The sequence below is a fragment of the Grampus griseus genome (genome assembly GCF_964374135.1).
Source record: "Grampus griseus genome assembly, chromosome: 12".
Classification (NCBI taxonomy): Eukaryota; Metazoa; Chordata; class Mammalia; order Artiodactyla; family Delphinidae; genus Grampus; species Grampus griseus.
The window spans coordinates 68,309,651-68,333,668 of NC_139006.1; the positions used below are offsets into that span (position 1 = coordinate 68,309,651).

Here is a 24,018-nt window from a genome sequence, read left to right on the forward strand (position 1 = left end):
TGAAATGTCTATCAAAATACAAATGTTTGGGACTCAGAGTTCTCCCTTTGGAAGAAAGGACATGTAAAAGAAGAATGAGGAAGGCAAGAATGACCCCATCCATGGACTGGAATGGGAGGAATCTCTATAGAGTCATGAAGAATAGCATACGGATCTGTGTATTTGAGTATATGTATCCACCTAAACGTTTTTCTGTGTACCTGTGTATACACATTCATGTGTTTCTTGTTCACCCAAAGAACCTAGAGGCATTGATAAAAAGCATACTCCCAATGTAGTATCTCCACACAGATTGTTTATTAGTTGTAAGCAATGGAGCAGAGGGCTGGGGTCTGGGGGGATGCAGGGGACCACTTAACTCTACAGTGGAGAAATCTGATAGTACCTTGACCTGCTATTCAAAATTAACATGAATGATGGTACAGAGATCTTATGCCTCTGGATGTGATGCCTTGAGAAGGACTGACATCGCTTGCATTTTGTTTCAGCTTGGAATGTATAACCTAAATTCAGTATGAAGAAACAAAAACAAACCCAAAATGAAGAACATTCTATTAATTAAAATAGAACCCAGCAATCCCACTCCTGGACATATACCCAGAGAAAACCATAATTCAAAAAGATACATGCACCCCAGTGTTCATTGCAGCACTATTTACAATAGCCAGGACATGGAAGCAACCTAAATGTCCACCAGCAGAGGAATGGATAGAGAAGATGTGGTACATATATACAATGGAATATTACTCAGCAATAAAAAAGAAAATAATGCCATTTGCAGCTACATGGATGGACCTAGAGATTGTCATACTGAGTGAAATAAGTCAGACACAGAAAGACAAATATCACATGATATCACTTATATGTGGAATCTAAAAATAAAGGGTACAAGTGAATTTATTTATAAAACAGAAGCAGAGTCACGGATGTAGAAAACAAACTTATAGTTACCAGGGTATTGGGGAGAAGGGGGGATAAATTGGGAGATTGGAACTGACATATACACACTACTATATATAAAATAGTTGACTAATAAGAACCCACTGTATAGCACAGGGAACTCTACTCAGTACTCTGTAATGGCCTATATGGGAAAAGAATCTTAAAAAATAAAGGAGTGAATATATGTATATGTATAACTGATTCACTTTGCTGTACACCTGAAACTAACACAACATTGTAAATCAACTATACTCCAATAAAAATTAAAAAAATATATATATATATATATATAAATGTCCTAAAAAATAAAGAAAGTCTTTTGAACTGTTTCAGTATAAAGCAGACTAAAGAGATATGGTAAAGAAATTCAAACTTAACCATAAACTAGATCCTCAATTAGAGATGAAAATGCTACACAAATGACACTATTGAGTCAGTTGACACAGATGACGATTAGTGATATTGTATTACTATGACATGCACTGAAGTTGACAACTATATTCTTCGTGCACACGTTAATTCTTAGGAAATATGCATTAAAGAATTTAGGGGTAGAGAGCCCGATTGATGCAACTAAATCTCAATAGATAGATAGATAGATAGATAGATAGATAGATAGATAATTGAGAGAGAGAATGATAAAGTTTATAGAACAAAGTGTTAATAATGGGTAAATCTTGATAAAGGGAACAAGTGTGTTCTATGTACTCTTCTCATTCTTAACGTTTTCTATAGGTATAAAATGTCTTCCAAATAAGTGTTTAAGAAATTATTAATAATCAGTTGTTAAGGTGAAAAGAATGCAATTGTCAATAATAACGATTCTCCAGATTTGGGGACTGGTGGGAAAATATGTGAAGGTGACATTGATACCGACCAGGGTTCTTGGACTTCCCCAATCAAGCAAGGCTTTATTGGGGCCCATGCTGCAGCAGGGAGGAGCGAAAACAAGTAACAGGTTCCCTTGCTCGCTCCCTGAGGAAGGGCGAACTGGTTCCTTCTATGGAGTGAGGGAAGGGGTGTGTCCAAGGATTCGGCCAGAGGGGTGTCTTAGGTGGTCTCCCCACCCATTTGGTGGTGTTGAGTGCAGGGGGCATGTGCAGTACCCTGCTTTTGCTCCCAACACCCTGTCTTTGCTCCCAGCTCTTCAGAAGTGGCTGTTGGGAATTTTTTTTGGTCTTTTTGTATATCCTTGTCCATAATTTGCCCCAACTGCACATGCACAGTTATTTTTAGTCCCTTATAGTTTCTTTGTATTCTGTTGCTTGGGGAGAGGTTTGTCCAGGTGCACTGCAGCAATGGGTCCCGGCCCAGGTCCCAGCCTGTCTCAACATAAAATATGTTTCTGACGTGAGTATTTTTTTCCCCCCAAAAAAATGCCTTAAGGAGCTGGGTAATGCCTTAAGGAGCTGGGTTCCATGGAACAAATTCCGAAAATGATCCAGAGACACAGGTTCCATTCCGATCTAAGAAGTATATCATCAGATGTCATGTCATCTGAGTTTTCATATGCTATTTCGCTATGGAAGTTCAAACTCACAAGAGTTGAATTAGAGGCCAAAAATGTATATCTATCTGTCCAAAGCTAGGTGGTATCTAAGGCTGGGGGAAGTACACAGCATGTTTAAGTTAAAGTTGTTGTTACGCTTGCAATGATGAGACTATTTATTTATTTCAGATTATAGTAACTAATGTGATTATTGAATTTACCATTTACAAACCATATATTTAATTTCAGGTCCATAGGCACAAATAAAGAATTCTGCACATATTCAGAATTTGCAAATCTAAAATCAGAAGGATTTTCTGAACTCATTTCACACCCTAAACTGACTTGACCTTATGTTAGGCTATATATAGTCTTTAATAATCCTGTTTGGTGTGAATGTCATATATTTGCTGCAAATATATGGTTTAATAACAGGGTGCTACCACAGACCCCACTCGGGGTGTTACATAAAACACTGTGTATGCACCATGTTACATTTCTAAAACCTGAAAATTTTTGGATATAGAAACACATCTGGACATAACTGTTTTGGTTAAGTGATTGCAGACCTGTGTTTATCTAATTTCTTTAATGAACAAGCTTCTTATCCTTGATTAAGTGAAGTAATAGTTATGAGAGAAGATAGAATACTAGAAAGTAAAATTGAAGATTAAATCCTGAAATTAATTTAAAGGACCCAGATTTGGGCAAGATTTTAAAATGATGACTTAAATAAGGACAAGGTGGTAAATTAACCGTAACTGTGCTGCCTATTTGAATTATAAGTAGGATCATGATGTACAAGTATTGTAATTGCATTTTCTCTTTTCCTTCTGCAGTTAGCAATACACAGGCAAAGGCCTACTTGCAAAGTGGAAAATTCTCCGTACTAAGAATTTAGATTAAGAATCCCACTCTTATTCAGCCATTACCCTAGTCACTTATACTCCTTGACCAGTTTCCTCAACCGTAAAATGAAATAAGTAATTTAGATTCATATAAGTCCTCTTCTGAATTTTAAAATGAAATGATTCTAAAATTTCATAACTTTCTGTTTATATCCTATATTTTTATATTCTTATTCCATATGGTTCTAAAAATAGTACATGGTGCTATAATTTCCTTGAACTGTAAAAGATGAAATGCTGTTTGTTTTGAGAAAGAGGACCTTCTTGTACTAATCAATTTCTCTTGTAAACAGTGCAAGTTCCAGGGCCAGTAGAAAATCTGCAAGCCGTATCTACCTCACCTACCTCAGTTCTTATTACCTGGGAACCCCCTGCCTATGCAAATGGTCCAGTACAAGGTTACAGATTGTTCTGCACTGAAGTGTCCACGGGGAAGGAACAGGTAGGCAAGAGAATGGGCCCCACTCCTATCGCCTATCGGAGAAATTGCAGGAGATCTGCAGGCTCTTGATATAAACCAGTATCCAGCACATTAATTGGATAGCTGACCAGTTTTAAAGTAACTGTTATTGAAAATGTTAAGCAATTTAATTGAATTTGGGTGGTAAGAGAGGCAAATGGGCAATGAGATGAAGTTAATACAAAGGATGCAGATTTTTTGTTTGAGTATATTGTGGTCTGGGCCAGTGTAACCACATTTGAACGAGCCCATGTGGTTCCAGAAAAGTATTTGCATTTTCAGTCCTTATCCTAAGGGATGATCAATCTTATTTTCAGCAACTTCCGTCAAATTGCTTTTTTCATTCTTTTTTCATTCATATGTTTGATGTTATTTCTGTCTTCTCCCCGCCATGGGACCGTCACCTATCACTTCTCGTTGTTTTCAGAATTACTTTACTCCTGAAGACTACCTTCTATTTTGCTTCTAATCTGTGGTTAGCACAGACATTGGAAAATAAACAAATTAGATTTTCATGTAAAGTAAGAGTAAATGAGTCTTAAGGGAGACACATGAAACTCAACTATTCTATTTTGTGACATATATATGACTATTGAGATGTTTACTTCCAGATTCTCAAGTTCATGTGGGAAAAGATACATAGACAAGTGGGTAGTTAAATAGGAAAGACCAGAAATGACCTTGGGATATTGAAGTTCTTATGATGTGTTGTGAAATTTGCCCATTATAGTGTGGTCTTCATGCTTCCACATACACTGCATGATAGATGTTTTTCATTAAAATAAAATGTTTGCATTAGTTCTATTCAGAACAGTTCCAAGTTCCAAGTTATAGCATAAGAATTATTGAGATCCTCCTAAGTAATCATTCATTCCATTTTTTTTGTTTACTGCTCCCATGCTATTTAGCTCTTATTTTCACCTTTCTATTCTACCCTCTTCCTACACATGTTAGTTCTTCAATAATGCATTTTACCAATTCATTTAAATAAATTAAAAAATAGTGTCACCCAAGATAGAGTGTGAGGATCATTGGGAAGAGCTGTATAATGGATCTTCTGGAGTGAACTGGCTCTGATTTGCTCAGTGACCTTCACCTCCATTACCTCATTTCTACATCTGTGAACTGCTGAAAACAATTCCAACTTAACCTCACAGCATTTTGAGAGATAATAATTGTAGCAAAGTATCCATAACAATTGTAGCAAAGTATCTGTCAGTTTCCAGAATCTCAGGTATATTTCAGCACAAGAAGGAAGAATTCTATTGTTTCTTGGTAAATTATTCCATTTTGGGTACAGGAGCAACTCTGCCTTCCTGTGGATTTGCAAGCTGCCTTCTGCCTGTCAGGGTTTTGGTGTGGGTGTTAATAGTGCACACCATTCAATGTATTGGGTGGTGTTAAACAAATTGGAACTTAATGACTCTAAAGATAGCATGGTGCTGTTTTAACTAGGGTCCACAGAGTGGTTTGGTCTTCAGTGGGGGAGTGTGTGTCACAATTCAGGTTTTATAACAACTCATAGTAAGGTTAAAGTGTAGTTTTGTGAGTAAGAGTCTAACATCCAATTCACTGATTGCACAGAATGGCTGCCATTTCAGCTTTTACGTGTCTCCTGCATGACAGTTTTGGTGTTTTATGTCTCCAGAATATAGAGGTTGATGGACTATCGTATAAGCTGGAAGGCCTGAAAAAATTCACGGAATATAGTCTTCGATTCCTAGCTTACAATCGCTACGGACCAGGAGTATCTACTGATGACATAACTGTGGTTACGCTTTCTGATGGTAAGTTATAGACAGTGAAATTTGACTCACATAGTTGTTATAATAATGAAATAATACTGGATATATGTCATAGATTCCATGTTCAAGGCTTCCTAACTAAAACTTCATGGAGTATACTAGCATACATCAGAAATTTGGCTAATTCACTCAAACTGTCTATTACAGTCAAATTTAAACTTTGAAAAGGTATACACTCTGAATCAGGATATGCTAATTAGTCATCTTCAAAGTGTGACTGCTGCCCGAGAGCTCAGAGTCATTTCTTTGTGTGTGTTTCCCTTTATTCCTATAAATACAAACACATTTGTACATGTGTGTGGGCTAATTTACATCAGCATCTTTCTTTTGTTTCTCCTTCTAAACAGTGGTAGATGATTAAAAGTGTAAATGATGGACAGTCCTCCTACATATACGTATTGAAAGTATTAAAACTGAATATGAAAATTTATATTTTAGTTTTACTTTGCCTAACAAATGAAAGATGAGACATATTTTTTAATGCCATAAAAAAGAGAAAGAAATCTTAATGAAGTAGATGAATTTGACAAAGCAGTAGCAGAGGAAACTAGGGATCTAAAAATGGATGATAATGAAAGGTTGGAAGTTTAATGAAAAGTGAAAATAAAGCACAGCAGAGCATATGATACGGGGCCAGTGACAATTCAGGCAGGTGCAGAAATGCAGAGATGTGACCTCCATGAATACTAAAAAGGCATCAAGCTATTTCTTTTCAGCAACGGTTTCCATGTTGGTATGTGTAATTCTATAAATTATTGATCTTTCGAATTTCAAAAAAATGACTTTAGTTTGTGATTCCTTGACTGAGCCAACCTTGCTTCAATCTAGGAAAGCATCTGGGTGGATATTTCATACAATATCAATGAAATGAAGAAGGGCATGCATGTTATTAAGGATAGTGTAAAGAAGACAGAGGAGTAATGTTCATTTGCAATTTCAATGTAAAATAATACTTTATATCTGACACTGCTTTGGTATAATTTTTAATGTAATTCTTAAGCCCATCCATCTGATTCTGTTATTGAAGACAGAACAGAATATTTATTGGCAGAATAAATTACTTCACAACTTATAATTATAAAAATAAAAGGAAAACAAATGAAAATGAATATTTTACATAATTTATGTAGATTTCATTCACACACTGAACTGTAATGCTGTGGCCTTATTCTCTACTTTGGTTTTAAATGTCATAAGTGAGAAAGACAGATTATTACTCATTAATCCAAGAATTATTATCTAGAAGTATTGCAACATTTAGGATTTAGAAAATGCCTGTCCTTAAATGAAAGGATTTCCTGACTCTAATCCAACAAGCATCACTCTGCAAGGGACCCCAGCTTCCCTCTATCAGATGCACTTGAGAGAGAACACATGAACTTCAGGGGCCCCTAGGGGTGGGTACTTCAACCTCGTCTGCTTTCATCTTTACAATAAACTCATCTCTTGTACTTCAATCTGATGTCCTCTACTCTCTACTGAAGCTATGCAGGCTGAGGTCACATACAGATGAATTTAATTACGATTAACAGTCACCTGCTTCCCAGCTGTAAGTCACAAAGCCCTGTTCTCCTTGACTTTCTGGATGTTATACAAGGGAGATGTTGTGAAAATCAAATGTTTAATCCACATAAGCACCTAAAACATGGGCATGGCATATATTTAAATGTTTAATAAATGTTATCTATGCCAATGTCTCTTTTTCTCATTATTCTAAGTGTTCCTTAATATGAGGGATGATGTTATATTCATCTCTGTATCCCTCCTGACTCAGTAAATATTTATTGAATTAATCAGACAGTTCAGCCACACCTGTACAGATGTTTGTAAGTATAGACTCATCTTTAGGACTTCCTCTTTGTGTGACTAACTTAACATATGATCATGTGTAAATATATATGTGTTATAGAGAGCATCAGATTTCCTATAAGGCCAGAGAAATTCTTACCATACTATAGAAAAATGGAATAAAAGCAAAAATAAGATGCAAATAACTTTTTTCCTTAATTAATTATCCCCAAAGTATCCGTGTTATGCTAAGATGCTTGTAAAGGTTTTATTCTGAGGAGCTGTCATCTCTAAGTTAGCTCTGTTTTAATTGTTTTTCTGGGAAGAAACACGTTTTTGTTCAGATTCCTCCACCTAGTATATCATTAGTTTACAGCGTTCCACTTCTTCAAACCGTTGGGGTTGTAGAGCATCAATCCAGACAGCCTAATATTTAGTGTAGACTGTAAGTAGTTTTGCCAGTTTGTTCTTAAGCACTGTCTCTGGAACCAGTTGACATGAATAGGTTACTAACAGATTTTTTGAATTAATCAACATTTATTGGTGCCCGTGCCAACTTGCCCTGTGTTCAAAAGCAGAGGGACCAAATTTTATAGGCAAGCTTAGCTATAGGAATGTGCTTCTTACTGTTATCGCTAATATTTATTGAGTACTTATTAGTGCAAGGCCCTGCTCCACACACTTCACAACACTGTATTTTTCCCTACTTTACAGATGTCAAAACTAAGGTAGAGGTCACAAAAGCTAGTAAGCAGCAGAGCCAGGTCATATAAGCAAGTAAAGAAGGGGGATTCAGTGTGGAAATATATTGTTTCTCTTATTCTATAATAAATGTCTCATATTAGGTCCTTCAAGAAAAAAGCTCAGGGCTACATATAAATTCTTTCAATCCACAAATTATGTGTACAGGACAGCACACACTTGCTAAGGGGAGGAATTCAAGTGACTATATGTACGATTCATTTACAAGTTTGAGAACTTAATCTACTCTACAGAATGCTTCATCACCATGTGCTTAAACCAGCATGCTCCACCACATTGAGAGGAGTTTCCAGACCAAATGCCTCTGATTGGCTTTAATGAACCTATTGTAATTGATAAATTACTTGACATTTCGAAGAGAAAAGCAATGAACTATGTCCTTCCCCTCTGCCTCATGAAACAATGAAGCGTTGTCAAATAAGACAAATAAAGAAAGTCCCAATAGATAAATGTGGATTCCACTCACTTCCACCAAGCATCTAATCCTATCCATTGTATCTATTTATTTGTAAATAGTACGGAAATTGATAGTAAGAAGAAGAGAATAATAACTAAAAATACTGTAGAAAAACACCGTCCACTTTTTTTCCTGACTGTGTAAGGCAAGAATAGCCAGTGTGCCATCTGTGAAAAGTAGGAGAAATTTATATTGTAAAAAACTAGGCAAAATTCATTAACACCGTTGTTACAGTCCACCCTTGGGACTTGATGGCTTTAAATTCCTAATATGGAAAATTATCAAATTGTGGTAGTTTATTATTGTTCTTATATATTCTTGGCTTTCTGAAATCAGGAGTTAAATGCCATTTATAAACTTTCATTAAAGTGAGATTTAAGGGTTACATATCAACTAGCACAGTACCTAGAACAAAATGTATGATAAATTTAAATACCTTCTCTTTCCTCCAGTATTCTGTGTTTTCATATTATTTAATTGGTCAAAAGTGTGTGTAATATGATTAGTAAAGTATAATATGATATAAATGTTAGAATATCATATGAAACCTAAACTAGAAATATTTTTCATCAGTAAGAAGTGATTTATTATCACCTAATATTAAGACATTATTCCCAATCTTTGCTTTTAAAGAATATATTTTTCAGAAGCTGTGCAATTATATGATTTAGAGCATAGCTTTTTTTTTTCAGTTTGTACCTGTTTTAATTTTTACTGCTTTACAGAGTGATTTGAATGTGGGTCATATTAAATTCTTCCTCATTGTGAGAACATCAGTTTTTTTTTAGTTCTTCTGATCACACAAATTATTTTTATTTCCAGCCTATCTTTAATCTTTTCTTGGTACAGTCACTTTAGAAAACTTTGTATCTATTAAAACTTAACATATGTTTAACCCTCATAGGGGGTCCCCCACCACCAGTATTTCCACTCCTAGGTATAAATGAATGAAGGAAATGAGTGCAGTTGTCCAGCAGAAGACACAAACTAAAATTTTCATAGCAGCTTTATTCTCATAACTCCAAACTAGAAATTGATCCAAATGCCATTCATCAGTAGAACAGATAAATATAAATTAGAATAATTGTACATTGTAATACTATGGAGCAACAAAACAAAACAAAAAACTATTGCTACATGCAACAATATGAATGGATCTCAAGAAGTAAGCGAAAGAAGCCAGCCTCTGGGAAAGAGAACACACAACTATAGTTTTGCTTTTAGTAAGCTCAAAATAAACTAATCTGTGGAGTTAGAGGTGATAATAAGTAGTGGTTACTATCAGAAAGATACTGACTAAGAAGGGACACAGTGAGCTTTCCAGGTTATTGAAAATGTTCTATATCTTGATCTAGGTGGTGTTTAAATGGGGATGTACACACACACACACACACACACACACACCACTTTATCCAGTCATACATTCAAGTTTATGCACTTTCCTATATATTATACCTTAATTTAAAAAATAAAATTGCAAAATTATAAACTTTTTTTTATTGTGACCAAATTTGTTGACTGAAACTCTAAATATGAAAAATATTTTATTGTAATCTTATAGTCTTTCTATTAATTGATTCATTCAATATATATTTGCTGAGTGTGCCCCATGTGCTTAACACACATCAATATTGGGGATGCAGCATCAAAAGGACAAAAATCCTGGTTCCTGTGAAGGTTATATTCTGTATTTGATAAGAAAACCATAGCAGAATTAAATGAAATTAAAAAATAAAGTCTATCTCCTAAATAATGAAATATGTTTTGAAAGAATGCTTGTTGACCTAATTCATGAAAAACAAGCTCTGATAAACATTTTACCACACGTTACATTGCTAATAACCTTTATCAAGTACTAACAAAATAAGTGACTATAATTCCTATCATGTTTATCACTTATTCATCAAAGTCAAACAAAATGAGTGATTATAATTCCTATCATGTCCAGAAAGGTCCAGGAGCTAATATTTAAGTAAGTATCCACTTGTTCATTTAATTATTGAGTCAGTAAATATTAATTGAATGTCAGTTTGGAGGATTTAAAGATTAATCAGGCATATATCATGCCCTCATAGTGATTACTTTTGAGAAGGCAAAATCAGAGTGGAGTTAAATAAATTCAGGGTAAATATAAGCACCCCAGGAAAACAGATTATTGTCCAAGTTCAAATTAAAGAAGAGGGACATAACAAAAATGGCCCTTAAATTTTTGAAGATGCTGAAAGCCTTTCTCCTCTATTAAATTTGTAAATTTGTCATGAAAAAAGATAAGGAATACTCTGATTTATATATATTAAGCATTTACTGAATGCTACTTATATGACTGTTGTGGGGCAGATTGATTGATTGATTGATTGATTTATTTATTTATTTATTTATTTATTTATTTATTTATTTATTTATTTATTTATTTATTTATTTATTTATTTATTTATTTATTTATTTATTTATATGATTCATCCAAGACATCTAGAATAGTACTTGAGATATTACAGTCATTCAGTGAATGGCTATCATTGAATTACTAACTTGATAGAATATTCACTTTTTGATATAGTAAATATCCATTAGAAGTATTATAAAGAAAGCTGTATATGTTCTTCCTCCTTCCATGAAGGATTGGAACAATCAAAATGCAAGTAAGAGAAGCAAAATACCTAGAAAACCCACGAAGAAAAATAAATTGCTCCTTTGTTAATAGAATTGGCTCACCAAATGCTCTCTGGTAACCTGCTTGCATCTATGACACAGAGATTTAATTACAAAGTGTGAGAAAAAGAAAAGGGATGTATTTCTTCTTTTCACTTTTTAAGGGATAATAAAGGTTGCATTTAAAAAGATTAAGCAACAAGAGTGACCGTTAGAGTGACATATTTCATCATAAAACTGTGGAGGTCCTGAAATGCACAATATCTTAAGCCCTTAAACCACTCTAGGAAATCTCCCGTGTGTTTTTATTGGTTCCTCTGGGAAGGTTATCACTGGAAAGCTGTAATTAAATGGCAGTATTTAGTATCATGGCAGGTGCTTTTTGCCTAAGAGTTTTGGGGGCTCCCTAGATGGATATCTGGGCCACTAAGTGAGAAAAACAAATGCAGTCATTTTTCATCTCTCCAGGAAAATTTTGAAGTGCCTGGAATTACCTACCTGATTATCCTTATGAACAGTGAAAAAGACATGCTTTCTCTTTTCACAGAGGGTTGGAGTTTCTCTTTCGTGACTTTGGCAATAACGATCTCACCTTGTTTTATTTCTTCTAGTGCCAAGTGCCCCGCCTCAGAATGTGTCCCTGGAAATAGTTAATTCAAGGGTGAGTTGTGGAAATGTTTACTACTTCATTACCAATACCTGTGTAACTTTCAATCACCCATCCACTGCTTGGGGTGGATGGTGGCTTCCATGTGAGGAAATGTTCCAGAACAACACAGTGAGTGGCATTAATCCCACATCTTCCACCACACTTGAATGAATTAAATGAAGGAGTTGTTTGCTTCTAGTACACTTGATTTTATAAATGTTATCATGATTAAAGGCTATTCCATCAGGTAACAAAGTTGTCTATTTACCTATACTTATCAGTACAGTAAGTCCCCCACATAACGAACCTTCAAGTTGCGAACTTTCAAAGATGCGAACATGCCTCTGTGTGCCAGCTGTTGTACTGTACTACTGTACTTTTCAGGGTACTGTACTGTAAGATTAAAAATGTGTTCTTTATTTTTTGTGTTTGCTTTTTTATGTATTATTTGTGTGAAAAGTATTACAAACCTATGACAGTATAGTACTATGTAGCCGATTGTGTTCGTTGGGTACCTAGGCTAACTTTGTTGGACTTATGAACAAATTGGACTTTTGAATGCGCTCTCAGAATGGAACTCATTTGTATGTGGGGGACTTACTGTATAGGACATAATGTGCTAGATGGAACAATTGAATGTAGGAATGAAAAAAGTAATTACAAGAGTTGGGATAAAGAGAGACTTTGTTTCCTGGTAGATTTAATTTGAATTGAATATTTCATCCTCATTCCTCTTCTTCTCTTATAAATATAGACATGGAAGGCTGTTCTTGAGGTCTGATAAGGTTATCTGTATGAAGCAGTATTAATCAGTGATTAATGTTTTACTGGCCTGAAAAGTTGATACAACTTTCAAAAGGGTTTAAATTAGGCTGGGTGTAGCTGAAGATAAGGAGTTAATGCCAGAATCAGTTTTCTAGAAATATCTCCTTTTTCAAGTGTGTCTCACTCAGCATTGGAAAGAAGCGAAAACCACACAGTAGAGGAAAGCAAAAGTAAGATTGGCCTGGCTTGCCTCTGTCATCATCTGGTTGTGTGTGCTTAGCGAAATAATTTCACTCTCCCTGGGTCTCAGTGAGGAGACTAGCCTAACCGGTCTCCAAGCTCTAGAAGATGACAGGAAAATCATATGTGTCTCAGAGAAAGTCATACTCTGATTTTTAATCCTAGCTTCCTCTTCTAGTAACTGTATACGATGTCAGAAAAGTTTCGAACCTCAGTAAACTTCAGTTTCTCTATATTCATACAGTGTGCATGTTAATCCCTCCCTTATTGATTTGTCATGAGGAAGTAGTAATATAGCATATGCAAAGGATCTAACTTAGCATCAGTAGCTATTACTTCACTCAATGTACAATTTCTTGCCATATTTTGCAAAAGTCTCTGACGAAGCCATATTTTGTGATTTTGATCAGATTTACCTCTGTCAAACGAGTTTACCTTTTGGAGCTAGTGAAATGTCTCTTAAATGGTTATCCTCTTATAATTTTAGGCACTAATTGGATAAGAATGAATGAAACAAATTTAAACTTAGAAGGGAGAAAAATAAATGAACTAAGGGAAGAAAAATGAGCTAAAGGAAAATAACGAGAAATGGACATCACCCTAAAAATGACATTATTATTTACAACATTAAATATTTTACAGATGTTTACAGCTATTCTAGTTAACAGGTTGCCAAATCAAAGTCAAGTAGATTTTTATAATTATTGTAGGTTGCTAATGAATGAAACTGGGAGACCATATTGTAGTTTCTCTTGTTTTAATGACTCATTTTTATTAGAGTTTCACCCGATTTACATCTTTCCTTCAGGACAGAACATAGAAATTGATATAAGCTATTTTGTGTGTGTATGCTCGTATCCCATAAAAAGTCTACTTTAGCAAAGGATGAATGTTTTCTTCTGGAATGTGAATAAGGCATTATTGAATGACCCTGGTTGCTGACTGTCTTTGAATATGAATTTATTACCCTCCTGTAGGAGGGAATTCCTGGATTGCAAAATTGACTTTTTCGACTGATATATATATATATATATATACACACACACACATAAACACACACACACACATACACATAATCAAATATCACAGGCCTTGCTCTTCTAAAATCTGCAGTGTTTGCAGCAACCAAATATTAACACCCCTGCTTCTATCTTCCTGAAGTTATCTGTGTAATGTTGCACTACCAGAAAATTTAACTTGTTCATTAGCTTTTCAGAATGAATACAGCAGGCCCAGGCACTAGAAAGCTTCTTGCTCTCCTCTCCCTCCCTCTGTTATCTTCTTTCCTAGCTTTTCAGGCATTATAAATTATTTTTCTTGGATTGTTACCAAGAGGAAAGGAACTGGATGATCAAAGCACTGTTTTATCATTCCCAATATGTTGATGCAGAGAAAAACAATAATATGATATTTTTATATTTGTCTCTTGTTTGAAACAAAAGAAAAGCTCTCAAATATACTAATATTTGCCCCAGATGATTACCACTTTAAGGAAGAAATTTGTAAAGAAAGAAACATTGTAGTTGAATAGTGTTGTATTCTTTTAGACTAATAGAATTATGACTTTAATGTTATTCATTTACTTGGAATTTTTATTTAATATAGAAGGAACAGTCATATTTTAAATTCTTATTCTATATCATATCTGTAATTATGGAATATAATTGACCATTTTATTGACGGTCAATGAGAAAATTTCTTGGTATTTGCACACAGATGGCTAGGATTTCTGTACATAGAACCGAGAAGTGAATACAAGGTATAAAATTATCATTTTTATATATATATATATATATATATATATATATATATATATATATATATATATATTTTTGGTACGTGGGCCTCTGAAAAAGGCCCTGAAAAGAAAAAAAAGGATTTTTTTTTCAGTTAAGCTTTGACGGTTAAAGAAATAATTTATTTCTTTTTTTAATTAATTTTTTATTGGAGTATAGTTGATTTACAATGTTGTGTTAGTTTCTGCTGTACAGCAAAGTGAATCAGTTATACATATACATACATATACAGGAAGGATTTTGACTGAGGTCTCTGTCTTCTGTCATTGGGCTAGTGATAATTCTCTTATCATCAGAAGTGACAGGGCTTCCCTGGTGGCGCAGTGGTTGAGAGTCCGCCTGCCGATGCAGGGGACACGGGTTCGTGCCCCGGTCCGAGAAGATCCCACATGCCGCGGAGCGGCTGGGCCCGTGAGCCATGGCTGCTGAGCCTGCACGTCCGGAGCCTGCGCATCCGGAGCCTGTGCTCCGCAACAAGAGAGGCCACAACAGTGAGAGGCCCACGTACCGTAAAAAAAAAAAAAAAAAAAAAAAGTGACAGCCAAGCAGATAGCTGAGTGAGGCTTTTGCATTTGATCCCCACCTGGGATATTCACTTGGTAGCCACTGTGAGCAAAATTGTCAAAATAAGGAGAAGAGGAGAAACTGGAAGAAGTAAGAACAAAGAGCCAGTTGAATTATGATGTTAATTTGCAGGTCTTCTGTTGTTTTTGCGGGGGCATGCCTTGTTTTGTTTTTATTCTGTAATTGGGGTTGTCTTCTCTTGGCTGTGCAGAGAGCACTTACGTTAACACTGTTTCCTGCTGTCTGGCAACCTCACCTCTCTGAAACTGCACAGTTCGTGTAGGTGTTCTGGAACCACTTCTGCTGTCACACCATGATGCTTATAAATGTTAATCTCCCTCTTTTGTGTTGTATAAAGGCCTTAGATAGCTCATGAAAAATATTTTTTGTTTGTTTGTTTCTCTCTGAATCATCCTAAATCCTTCGTAAAATACACTTTGGCCACTGAGTTACTTGGAACTGGAGCTCTGAGTCCTCCGCTTACAAATGTGGTAGATTTCTCAAATTTAATGTAGAGAAGGAGGAGACATAGGAGAACTTAGATGATTGATTCCGTGTAAAGATAAATTAGAAGCTGGCATTTACAATAATATTTACACTCGCAAACTTCACACTGTTATTTGTATTCAGTCATAATATACAGAACATTTTTTTTAACATTATTATTGGAGTATAATTTCTTTACAGTGGTGTTAGTTTCTGCTTTATAACAAAGTGAATCAGTTATACATATATCCCCATATCTCTTCCCTCTTGCATCTCCCTCCCTCCCACCCTCTCTATCCCACCCCTCCAGACGGTCACAAAGCACCGAGCTGATCTCCCTATGCTATGTGACTGCTTCCCACTAGCTATCTATTTTACATTTGGTAGTGTATATATGTCCATGCCACTCTCTCACTTCATCCCAGCTTACCCTTCCTCCTTCCACTGTCCTCAAGTCCATTCTCTAGTAGGTCTGCATCTTTATTACCATCTTGCCCTAGGTTCTTCATGACCATTTTTTTTTTGAGATTCCATATATGTTAGCATACGGTATTTGTTTTTCTCTTTCTGACTTACTTCACTCTCTATGACAGACTCTAGTCCATCCACCTCACTACAAATAACTCAGTTCTGTTTCTTTTTATGGCTGAGTAATATTCCATTGTATATATGTGCCACATCTTCTTTATCCATCCGTCGACGGACACTTAGGTTGCTTCCATGTCCTGGCTATTGTAAATAGAGCTGCAATGCACATTGTGGTACATGACTCTTTTTGAATTATGGCTTTCTCAAGGTATATGCCCAGTAGTGGGATTGCTGGGTCGTATGATAGTTCTATTTTTAGTTTTTTAAGGAACCTCCATACTGTTCTCCATAGTGGCTGTATCAATTTACATTCCCACCAACAGTGTATGAGGGTTCCCTTTTCTCCACACCCTCTGCAGCATTTATTTTTTCTAGATTTTTTCATGATGGCCATCCTGACAGGTGTGAGATGATATTGCACTGTACTTTTGATTTGCATTTCCCTAATGATTAGTGATGTTGAGCATCCTTTCATGCCTTTGTTGGCAATCTGTATATCTTCTTTGGAGTAATGTCTATTTAGTTCTTCTGTCCATTTTTGGATTGGGTTATTTGTTTTCTTGATATTGAGCTGCATGAGCTGCTTGTATATTTTGGAGATTAATCCTTTGTCAGTTGCTTCATTTGCAAATATTTTCTCCCATTCTGAGGGTTGTCTTTTCGTCTTCTTTATGGTTTCCTTTGCTGTGCAAAAGCTTTGAAGTTTCATTAGGTCCCATTTGTTTATTTTTGTTTTTATTTCCATTTCTCTAGGAGGTTGGTCAAAAAGGATCTTGCTGTGATTTATGTCATAGAGTGTTCTGCCTATGTTTTCCTCTAAGAGTTTGATAGTTTCTGGCCTTACATTTAGGTTTTCAATCCATTTTGAGTTTATTTTTGTGTATGGTGTTAGGGAGTGTTCTAATTTCATTCTTTTACATGTAGCTGTCCAGTTTTCCCAGCACCACTTATTGAAGAGGCTGTCTTTTCTCCATTGTATATTCTTGCCTAATTTATCACAAATAAGGTTACCATATGTGCATGGGTTTATCTCTGGGCTTTCTTTCCTATTCCATTGATCTATATTTCTGTTTTCATGCCAGTACCATACTGTCTTGATTACTGTAGCTTTGTAGTATAGGCTGAAGTCCGGGAGCCTGATTCCTCCAGCTCCGTTTTTCTTTCTCAGGATTGCTTTGGGTATTCGGGGTCTTTTGTGTTTGCATACAAATTGTGAATTTTTTTGTTCTAGTTCTGTGCAAAATGCCACTGGTAGTTTGATAGGTATTGCATTAAATCTGTAGATTGCTTTGGGTAGTAGAGTCATTTTCACAATGTTGATTCTTCCAATCCAAGAACATGATATATCTCTCCATCTATTTGTATCTTCTTTAATTATTTCATCAGAGTCTTATAATTTTCTGCATACAGGTCTTTTGTCTCCTTAGGTAGGTTTATTCCTAGGTATTTTATTCTTTTTGTTGCAATGGTAAATGGGAGTGTTTTCTTAATTTCACTTGCAGATTTTCCATAATTAGTGTATAGGAAAGCAAGAGATTTCTGTGCGCTAATGTTGTATCCTGCAACTTTACCAAATTCATTTATTAGCTCTAGTAGTTTTCTGGTAGCATCTTTAGGATTCTCTGTGTAGAGTATCATGTCATCTGAAAACAGTGACAGCTTTACTTCTTCTTTTCCAATTTGGATTCCTTTTATTTCTTTCTCTTCTATGATTGCTGTGGCTACAACTTCCAAAACTATGTTGAATAAGAATGGTGAGAGTGGGCAGCCTTGTCTTGTTCCTGATCTTAGTGGAAATGGTTTCAGTTTTTCACCATTGAGGACGATGTTGGCTGTGCATTTGTCATATATGGCCTTTATTATTTTGCGGTAAGTTCCCTCTATGCCTACTTTCTGGAGGGTGTTTTTTCATAAATGGTGTTGAATTTTGTCAAAAGTTTTCTCTGCATCTAGTGAGATGATCATGTGCTTTTTCTCCTTCATTTTGTTAATATGGTGTATCACATTGATTGATTTGCGTATACTGAAGAATCCTTGCATTCCTGGGATAAACCCCACTGGATCATGGTGTATGATCCTTTTAATGTGCTGTTGGATTCTGTTTGCTAGTATTTTGTTGAGGAATTTTGCATCTGTGTTCATCAGTGATATTGGTCTGTACTTGTCTTTTTTTGTGACATGTTTGTCTGGTTTTGGTATCAGGGTGATGGTGGCCTCCTAGAAAGAGTTTGAGTGTTCCTCCCTCTGCTATATTTTGGAAGAGTTTGTGAAGGATAGGTGTTAGCTCTTCTCTAAATGTTTGATACAATTTGCCTGTGAAGCCATCTAGTCCTGGGCTTTTCTTTGTTGGAAGATTTTAATCGCAGTTTCAATTTCAGCGCTTGTGATTGGTCTGTATTGGTCTGTTCACATTTTCTATTTCTTCCTGGTTCAGTCTCAGAAAGTTGTGCATTTCTAAGAATTTGTCCATTTCTTCCAGGTTGTCCATTTTATTGGCATTTAGTTGCTTGTAGTAATCTCTCATGATCCTTTGTATTTCTGCAGTGTCAGTTGTTACTTTTCCTTTTTCATTCCTAATTCTGTTGATTTGAGTCTTCTCCCATTTTTTCTTGGTGAGTCTGGCTAATGTTTTATCAATTTTGTTTGTCTTCTCAAAGAACCAGCTTTTACTTATATTGATCTTTGCTGTCGTTTCCTTCATTTCTTTTTCATTTATTTCTGATCTGACCTTTATGACTTCTTTCCTTCTGCTAACTTTGGGTTTTTTTTGTTCTTCTTTCATTAATTGCTTTAGGTGTAAGGTTAGGTTGTTTATTTGAGATGTTTCTTGTTTCTTAATGTAAGATTGTATTCCTATAAACTTCCCTGTTAGAACTGCTTTTGCTGCATCCCATAAGTTTTGGGTCATTGTGTTTTCATTTTCATTTGTTTCTAGGTATTTTTTTATATCTTCTTTGATTTCTTCAGTGATCTCTTGGTTATTAAGTAGTGTATTGTTTAGCTAACTCCATGTGTTTGCATTTTTTACGGATATTTTCCTGTAATTGTTATCTATTCTCATAGCATTGTGGTCCAAAAAGATACTTGATACAATTTCAGTTTTCTAAAATTTACCAAGGCTTGATTTGTGACCCAAGATATGATCTGTCCTGGAGAATCTTCCATGAGTACTTGAGAACAAAGTGTATTCTGTTGTTTTTGGACGGAATGTCCTATAAATATCTATTAAGTCCATCTTGTTTAATGTATCATTTAAAGCTTGTGTTTCCTTATTTATTTTCATTTTGGATGATCTGTCCATTGGTGAAAGTGGGGTGTTAAAGTCCCCTGGTATGATTGTGTTACTGTAGAGTTCCTCTTTTATGGCTGTTAGTATTTGCCTTATGTATTGAGGTGCTCCTATGTTGGGTACATAAATATTTACAATTGTTATATCTTCTTCTTGGATTGATCACTTGATCTTTATGTAGTGTCCTTCTTTGTCTCTTGTAATAGTCTTTGTTTTAACGTCTATTTTGCCTGATATGAGAATTGCTACTCCAGCTTTCTTTTGATTTCCATTTGCATGGAATATCTTTTTCCATCCCCTCACTTTCAGTCTGTATGCGTCCCTAGGTCTGAAGTTGGTCTTTTGTGGACAGCATATATATGAGTCTTGTTTTTGTATCCATTCAGCCAGTCTATGTCTTTTGGTTGGAGCATCTAATCCATTTACATTTAAGGTAATTATCAGTATGTATGTTCCTATTACCATTTTCTTAATTGTTTTGGGTTTGTTGTTGTAGGTCTTTTCCTTCTCTTGTGTTTCCTGCCTAGAGAAGTTCCTTTAGCATTTGTTGTAAAGCTGGTTTGGTTGTGCTGAATTCTCTTAGCTTTTGCTTGTCTGTAAAGGCTCTAATTTCTCCATCAAATCTGAATGAGATCCTTGCTGGGTAGAGTAATCTTGGTTGTAGGTTTTTCACTTTCATCACTTTAAATATGTCCTGCCACTCCCTTCTGGGTTGCAGAGTTGCTGCTGAAAGATCAGCTGTTAACCTTATGGGGATTCCATTGTATGTTAGTTGTTGTTTTTTCCTTGCTGCTTTTAATATTTTTTCTTTGTATTTAATTTTTGATAGTTTGATTATTATGTGTCTTCATGTGCTTCTCCTTGGATTTATCCTGTATGGGATTCCCTGTGCTCCCTTGACTTGATTAACTATTTCCTTTCCCATATTAGGGAAGTTTTCAACTATAATCTCTTCAACTATTTTTTTCAGTCCCTTTCTTTTCCTCTTCTTCTTCTGGGACCCCTATAATTCTAATGTTGGTGTGTTTAATGTCCCAGAGGTCTCTGAGACTGTCCTCAGTTCTTTTCATTCTTTTTTCTTTATTTTGCTCTGCAGTAGTTATGTCCACTGTTTTATCTTCCAGGTCACTTATCCATTCTTCTGCCTCAGTTATTCTGCTATTGATCCCTTCTAGAGAATTTCTAATTTCATTTATTGTGTTGTTCATCACTGTTTGTTTGATCTTTAGTTCTTCTAGGTCCTTGTTAAACATTTCTTGTATTTTCTCCATTGTATTTCCAAGATTTTGGATCATCTTTACTGTCAATATTCTGAATTCTTTTTCAAGTAGACTGCCTATTTCCTGTTCATTTGTTAGGTCTGGTGGGTTTTTACCTTGCTCCTTCATCTGCTGTGTGTTTCTTTGTCTTCTCGTTTTGCTTAACTTAACTGTGTTTGGGGTATCCTTTTCGCAGGCTGCAGGTTCATAGTTCCCGTTGTTTTTGGTGTCTGCCCCCAGTGGCTAAGGTTGGTTCAGTTGGTTGTGTAGGCTTTGTGGTGGAGAGGAGTAGTGTCTCTGTTCTGGTGGATGAGGCTGGATCTTGTCTTTCTGGTGGGCAGTTTCACATCTGCTGGTGTGTTTTTGGGTGTCTGTGACCTTATTATGATTTTAGGCATCCTCTCTGCTAGTGGGTGGGGTTGTGTTCCTGTCTAGTTGTTTGGCACAGAATGTCCAGCACTGTAGCTTGTGGGTCATTGAGTGGAGCTGGGTCTTGGCATTGAGATGGAGATCCCTGGGAGATTTTCTCCATTTGATACTACATGGATCTGGGAGGTCTTTGGAGGACCAGTGTCCTGAACTTGGCTCTCCCACCTCAAAGGCATAGCCCTGATGCTTGGCTGGCGCACCAAGAGCCTTTTGGGAGGTCTGAGGTCTTCTGCCTGCATTCAGTAGGTTTTCTGTATGAGTTGTTCCACATGTAGATGTATTTCTGATGTGTTTATGGGAAGGAAGGTGATCTCCACGTCTTACTCTTCTGCCATCTTGAAGCTCCTCCTCTGTACTCACTCTGGCACAAGATGGCCATCCCTGGTTTCACATGAACATGATCTCAGGCACAAAGCTCCTTGTTTTTCCATTTTGTCTTTAAGTTAGTTGTTGAAACAATTGGCCTGCCGTCCCAAGGACTGTTGTGGCTTTGGCTGGTGGGACCCCTCCAGAGCTGGCAGCCTCAGTGAGGCCGCCCTCCCCTCGGGCTCCAGGGCAGTTCCCTGATGGCGGAGGGAAGAGACCCTGAGCTAGCTAATACACAGAAAATTTCTGCTCGAATATAGTGTCTTGAATTCAATTCAAGTAGGTACAGCTCTCTTGTATTTTTTTTTTTTTTAAGTTACTGATTCTGTGATTGATTCATTATATAACTGTTCTCTGAGCATAGATAATGTCCAGGGAACAACGAATGAAAGTGTTTGGGAAGGGTGAGAGCATAATTATAAGGAAAGGAATGTCTCCTGATAATTCTTATAGTCTAATCTTTCTCTTTTTTGTCTAGAATTTGTAGGCTAGACAAGATATGTTTTTAAATTATATTAAAATAAGACAACATGTAATAATTCATGAGACTCCCTCAAAAATAAAACTGTGTCTGTAATTTGAATAGAACCCATCTTCAGATAGCTGCTATCCTACTTACTTCTTTGAAAAATACATTTTTTTAATTGGGGTAAAACATACATAAAATTTACCATTTTAACCATTTTTAAGTGTACAGTTTATAGGCATAGGTACATTCACATTGTTGTCCAACCATCACCATTCATTTTCAGAACTCTTTTCATCTTCTCATCTTCATTGTACCCATTGTATAATAATACTCCATTCCTCTCCTTCCTCCAGGCCCTGGCAATGATCATTATACTTTCTGTTTCCTGACTTATTTTATAAAAGAGTGAGGACACCAATTCACAGAAAAATTTATTATTGCCTTTTCAATTTATCTTAATAGAGAAATAAAACACTTTTAAAACATTAGGTCTTCCCTTTCACAGGGAAATGAAGGATTTAATGAACTGTAGTGGTTAAGAATATAGGAAGATGCTTTAACTGGCTGGGAAGAAACTCCTCCCTTCCCATTATTGATACTGCTTTCAGAATACTTCTGTTCCAAAGTCCCACACTGATGTACTTTTTTTTTTTTAATCTACTGGTAAAGCCATCTGTCGTAGTTAACAATAAAGAACCAGAAATATATGCATGAGATTATTCTGGAGTAACTTTGGGAAACATAATTTTGGTCACCAGCATGAGTTTTATATCCCATTATAATTTAGATCAGAGCTCCTAGCCAGTAGTTAAATTGATCGTTTGATTTATTTTTGAAGTTCCAGTAAGTCAGCAGTTTTCATCTTTTTTAGTGAAAACACAATAAATGGATAAACTCTGAATGGGAAGGATATTAAGACAGTAAAAAAATTTGGATAACCAATTTTTAAATAATATAAATGTATCATGCCATTTAAATACATTCTGCAAATAAGTTGAAGAGAATACTCTGGAAATTCTAAGCATATCTTTATATCATACTATCACTCATTTTCTTAGATACTTATCTCATGGTACTTTTCCAAGCAATGATATTTTTTTAAAGTGTGAGAAAAATAAATCCCCTATTGAAGATACAAAAGCCTGTAAAAAGTATTTGTCTAATTCTGCTTTTCCCAAATGATTTCTTTCTACAAAAGCATTTTGTAGTAAATACTATCTTTAAAACTTTTTCAGTCTCTTACCTTAGCATCACAATATACATTCCAAACCAGAACAACGTACTCCATAAATTGAGTAACCGCATCCCCTACATTGTTACCTGAATTAATTTGAAGTAAAAATATAAATTGAGTTAGTGAAAGAAGAAAAATTTATGAAGAGCTAGAAGTAAATCTAGGAACAGTCTTTATAAAGTGCCTATGTACGTAACTAAAGAATAGGGATTAAGAACCAGCGAAGGTGTCTATTACATGATTCGAATAAGTTAGAGACATGATTAAATCTCCATGTCTATATGAAATTTTATAATGTAAACAGGATAGAAAAACATTTTCTAGAAGTTCTCATCTTCATACTTCAAATACTTAAATACATCATTTTTTGCTATTGTGTGTTTTGAGGTTATATATTTTACTCTTTCCAAATGTATTCTAGTCACTGCCACTTAGTATACCTGCACAAAGGCTATGACAAAGAGTCTAAATTATGTGATAGACTACCATTCTCTCTGGAGTTCTAGTCCTACTTTAATATCACCTTGTAATATGTACTTCATCACACAGATTTCCGATGGATCCAATTCTGGTTGGCTCTGAAGGAAAAGCTCAAGCCATACATTTTTGAAAAGTGGTAGGTTT

General features: G+C 35.6%; 1 protein-coding gene across 1 annotated transcript in view; it reads left to right on the plus strand.

Annotated features, from left to right (window-relative positions):
• Positions 1 to 24,018, plus strand: part of DCC (DCC netrin 1 receptor) — a gene marked incomplete at both ends in the record, with an annotated part of 1,164,115 nt that overhangs the window by 837,872 nt on the left and 302,225 nt on the right. The window contains 3 exons of the mRNA XM_082668331.1: positions 3,633 to 3,781; positions 5,448 to 5,586; positions 11,872 to 11,921. Coding sequence (XP_082524457.1) covers positions 3,633 to 3,781; positions 5,448 to 5,586; positions 11,872 to 11,921 — 338 coding nt within the window. The remainder of the gene's footprint in view (positions 1 to 3,632; positions 3,782 to 5,447; positions 5,587 to 11,871; positions 11,922 to 24,018) is intronic.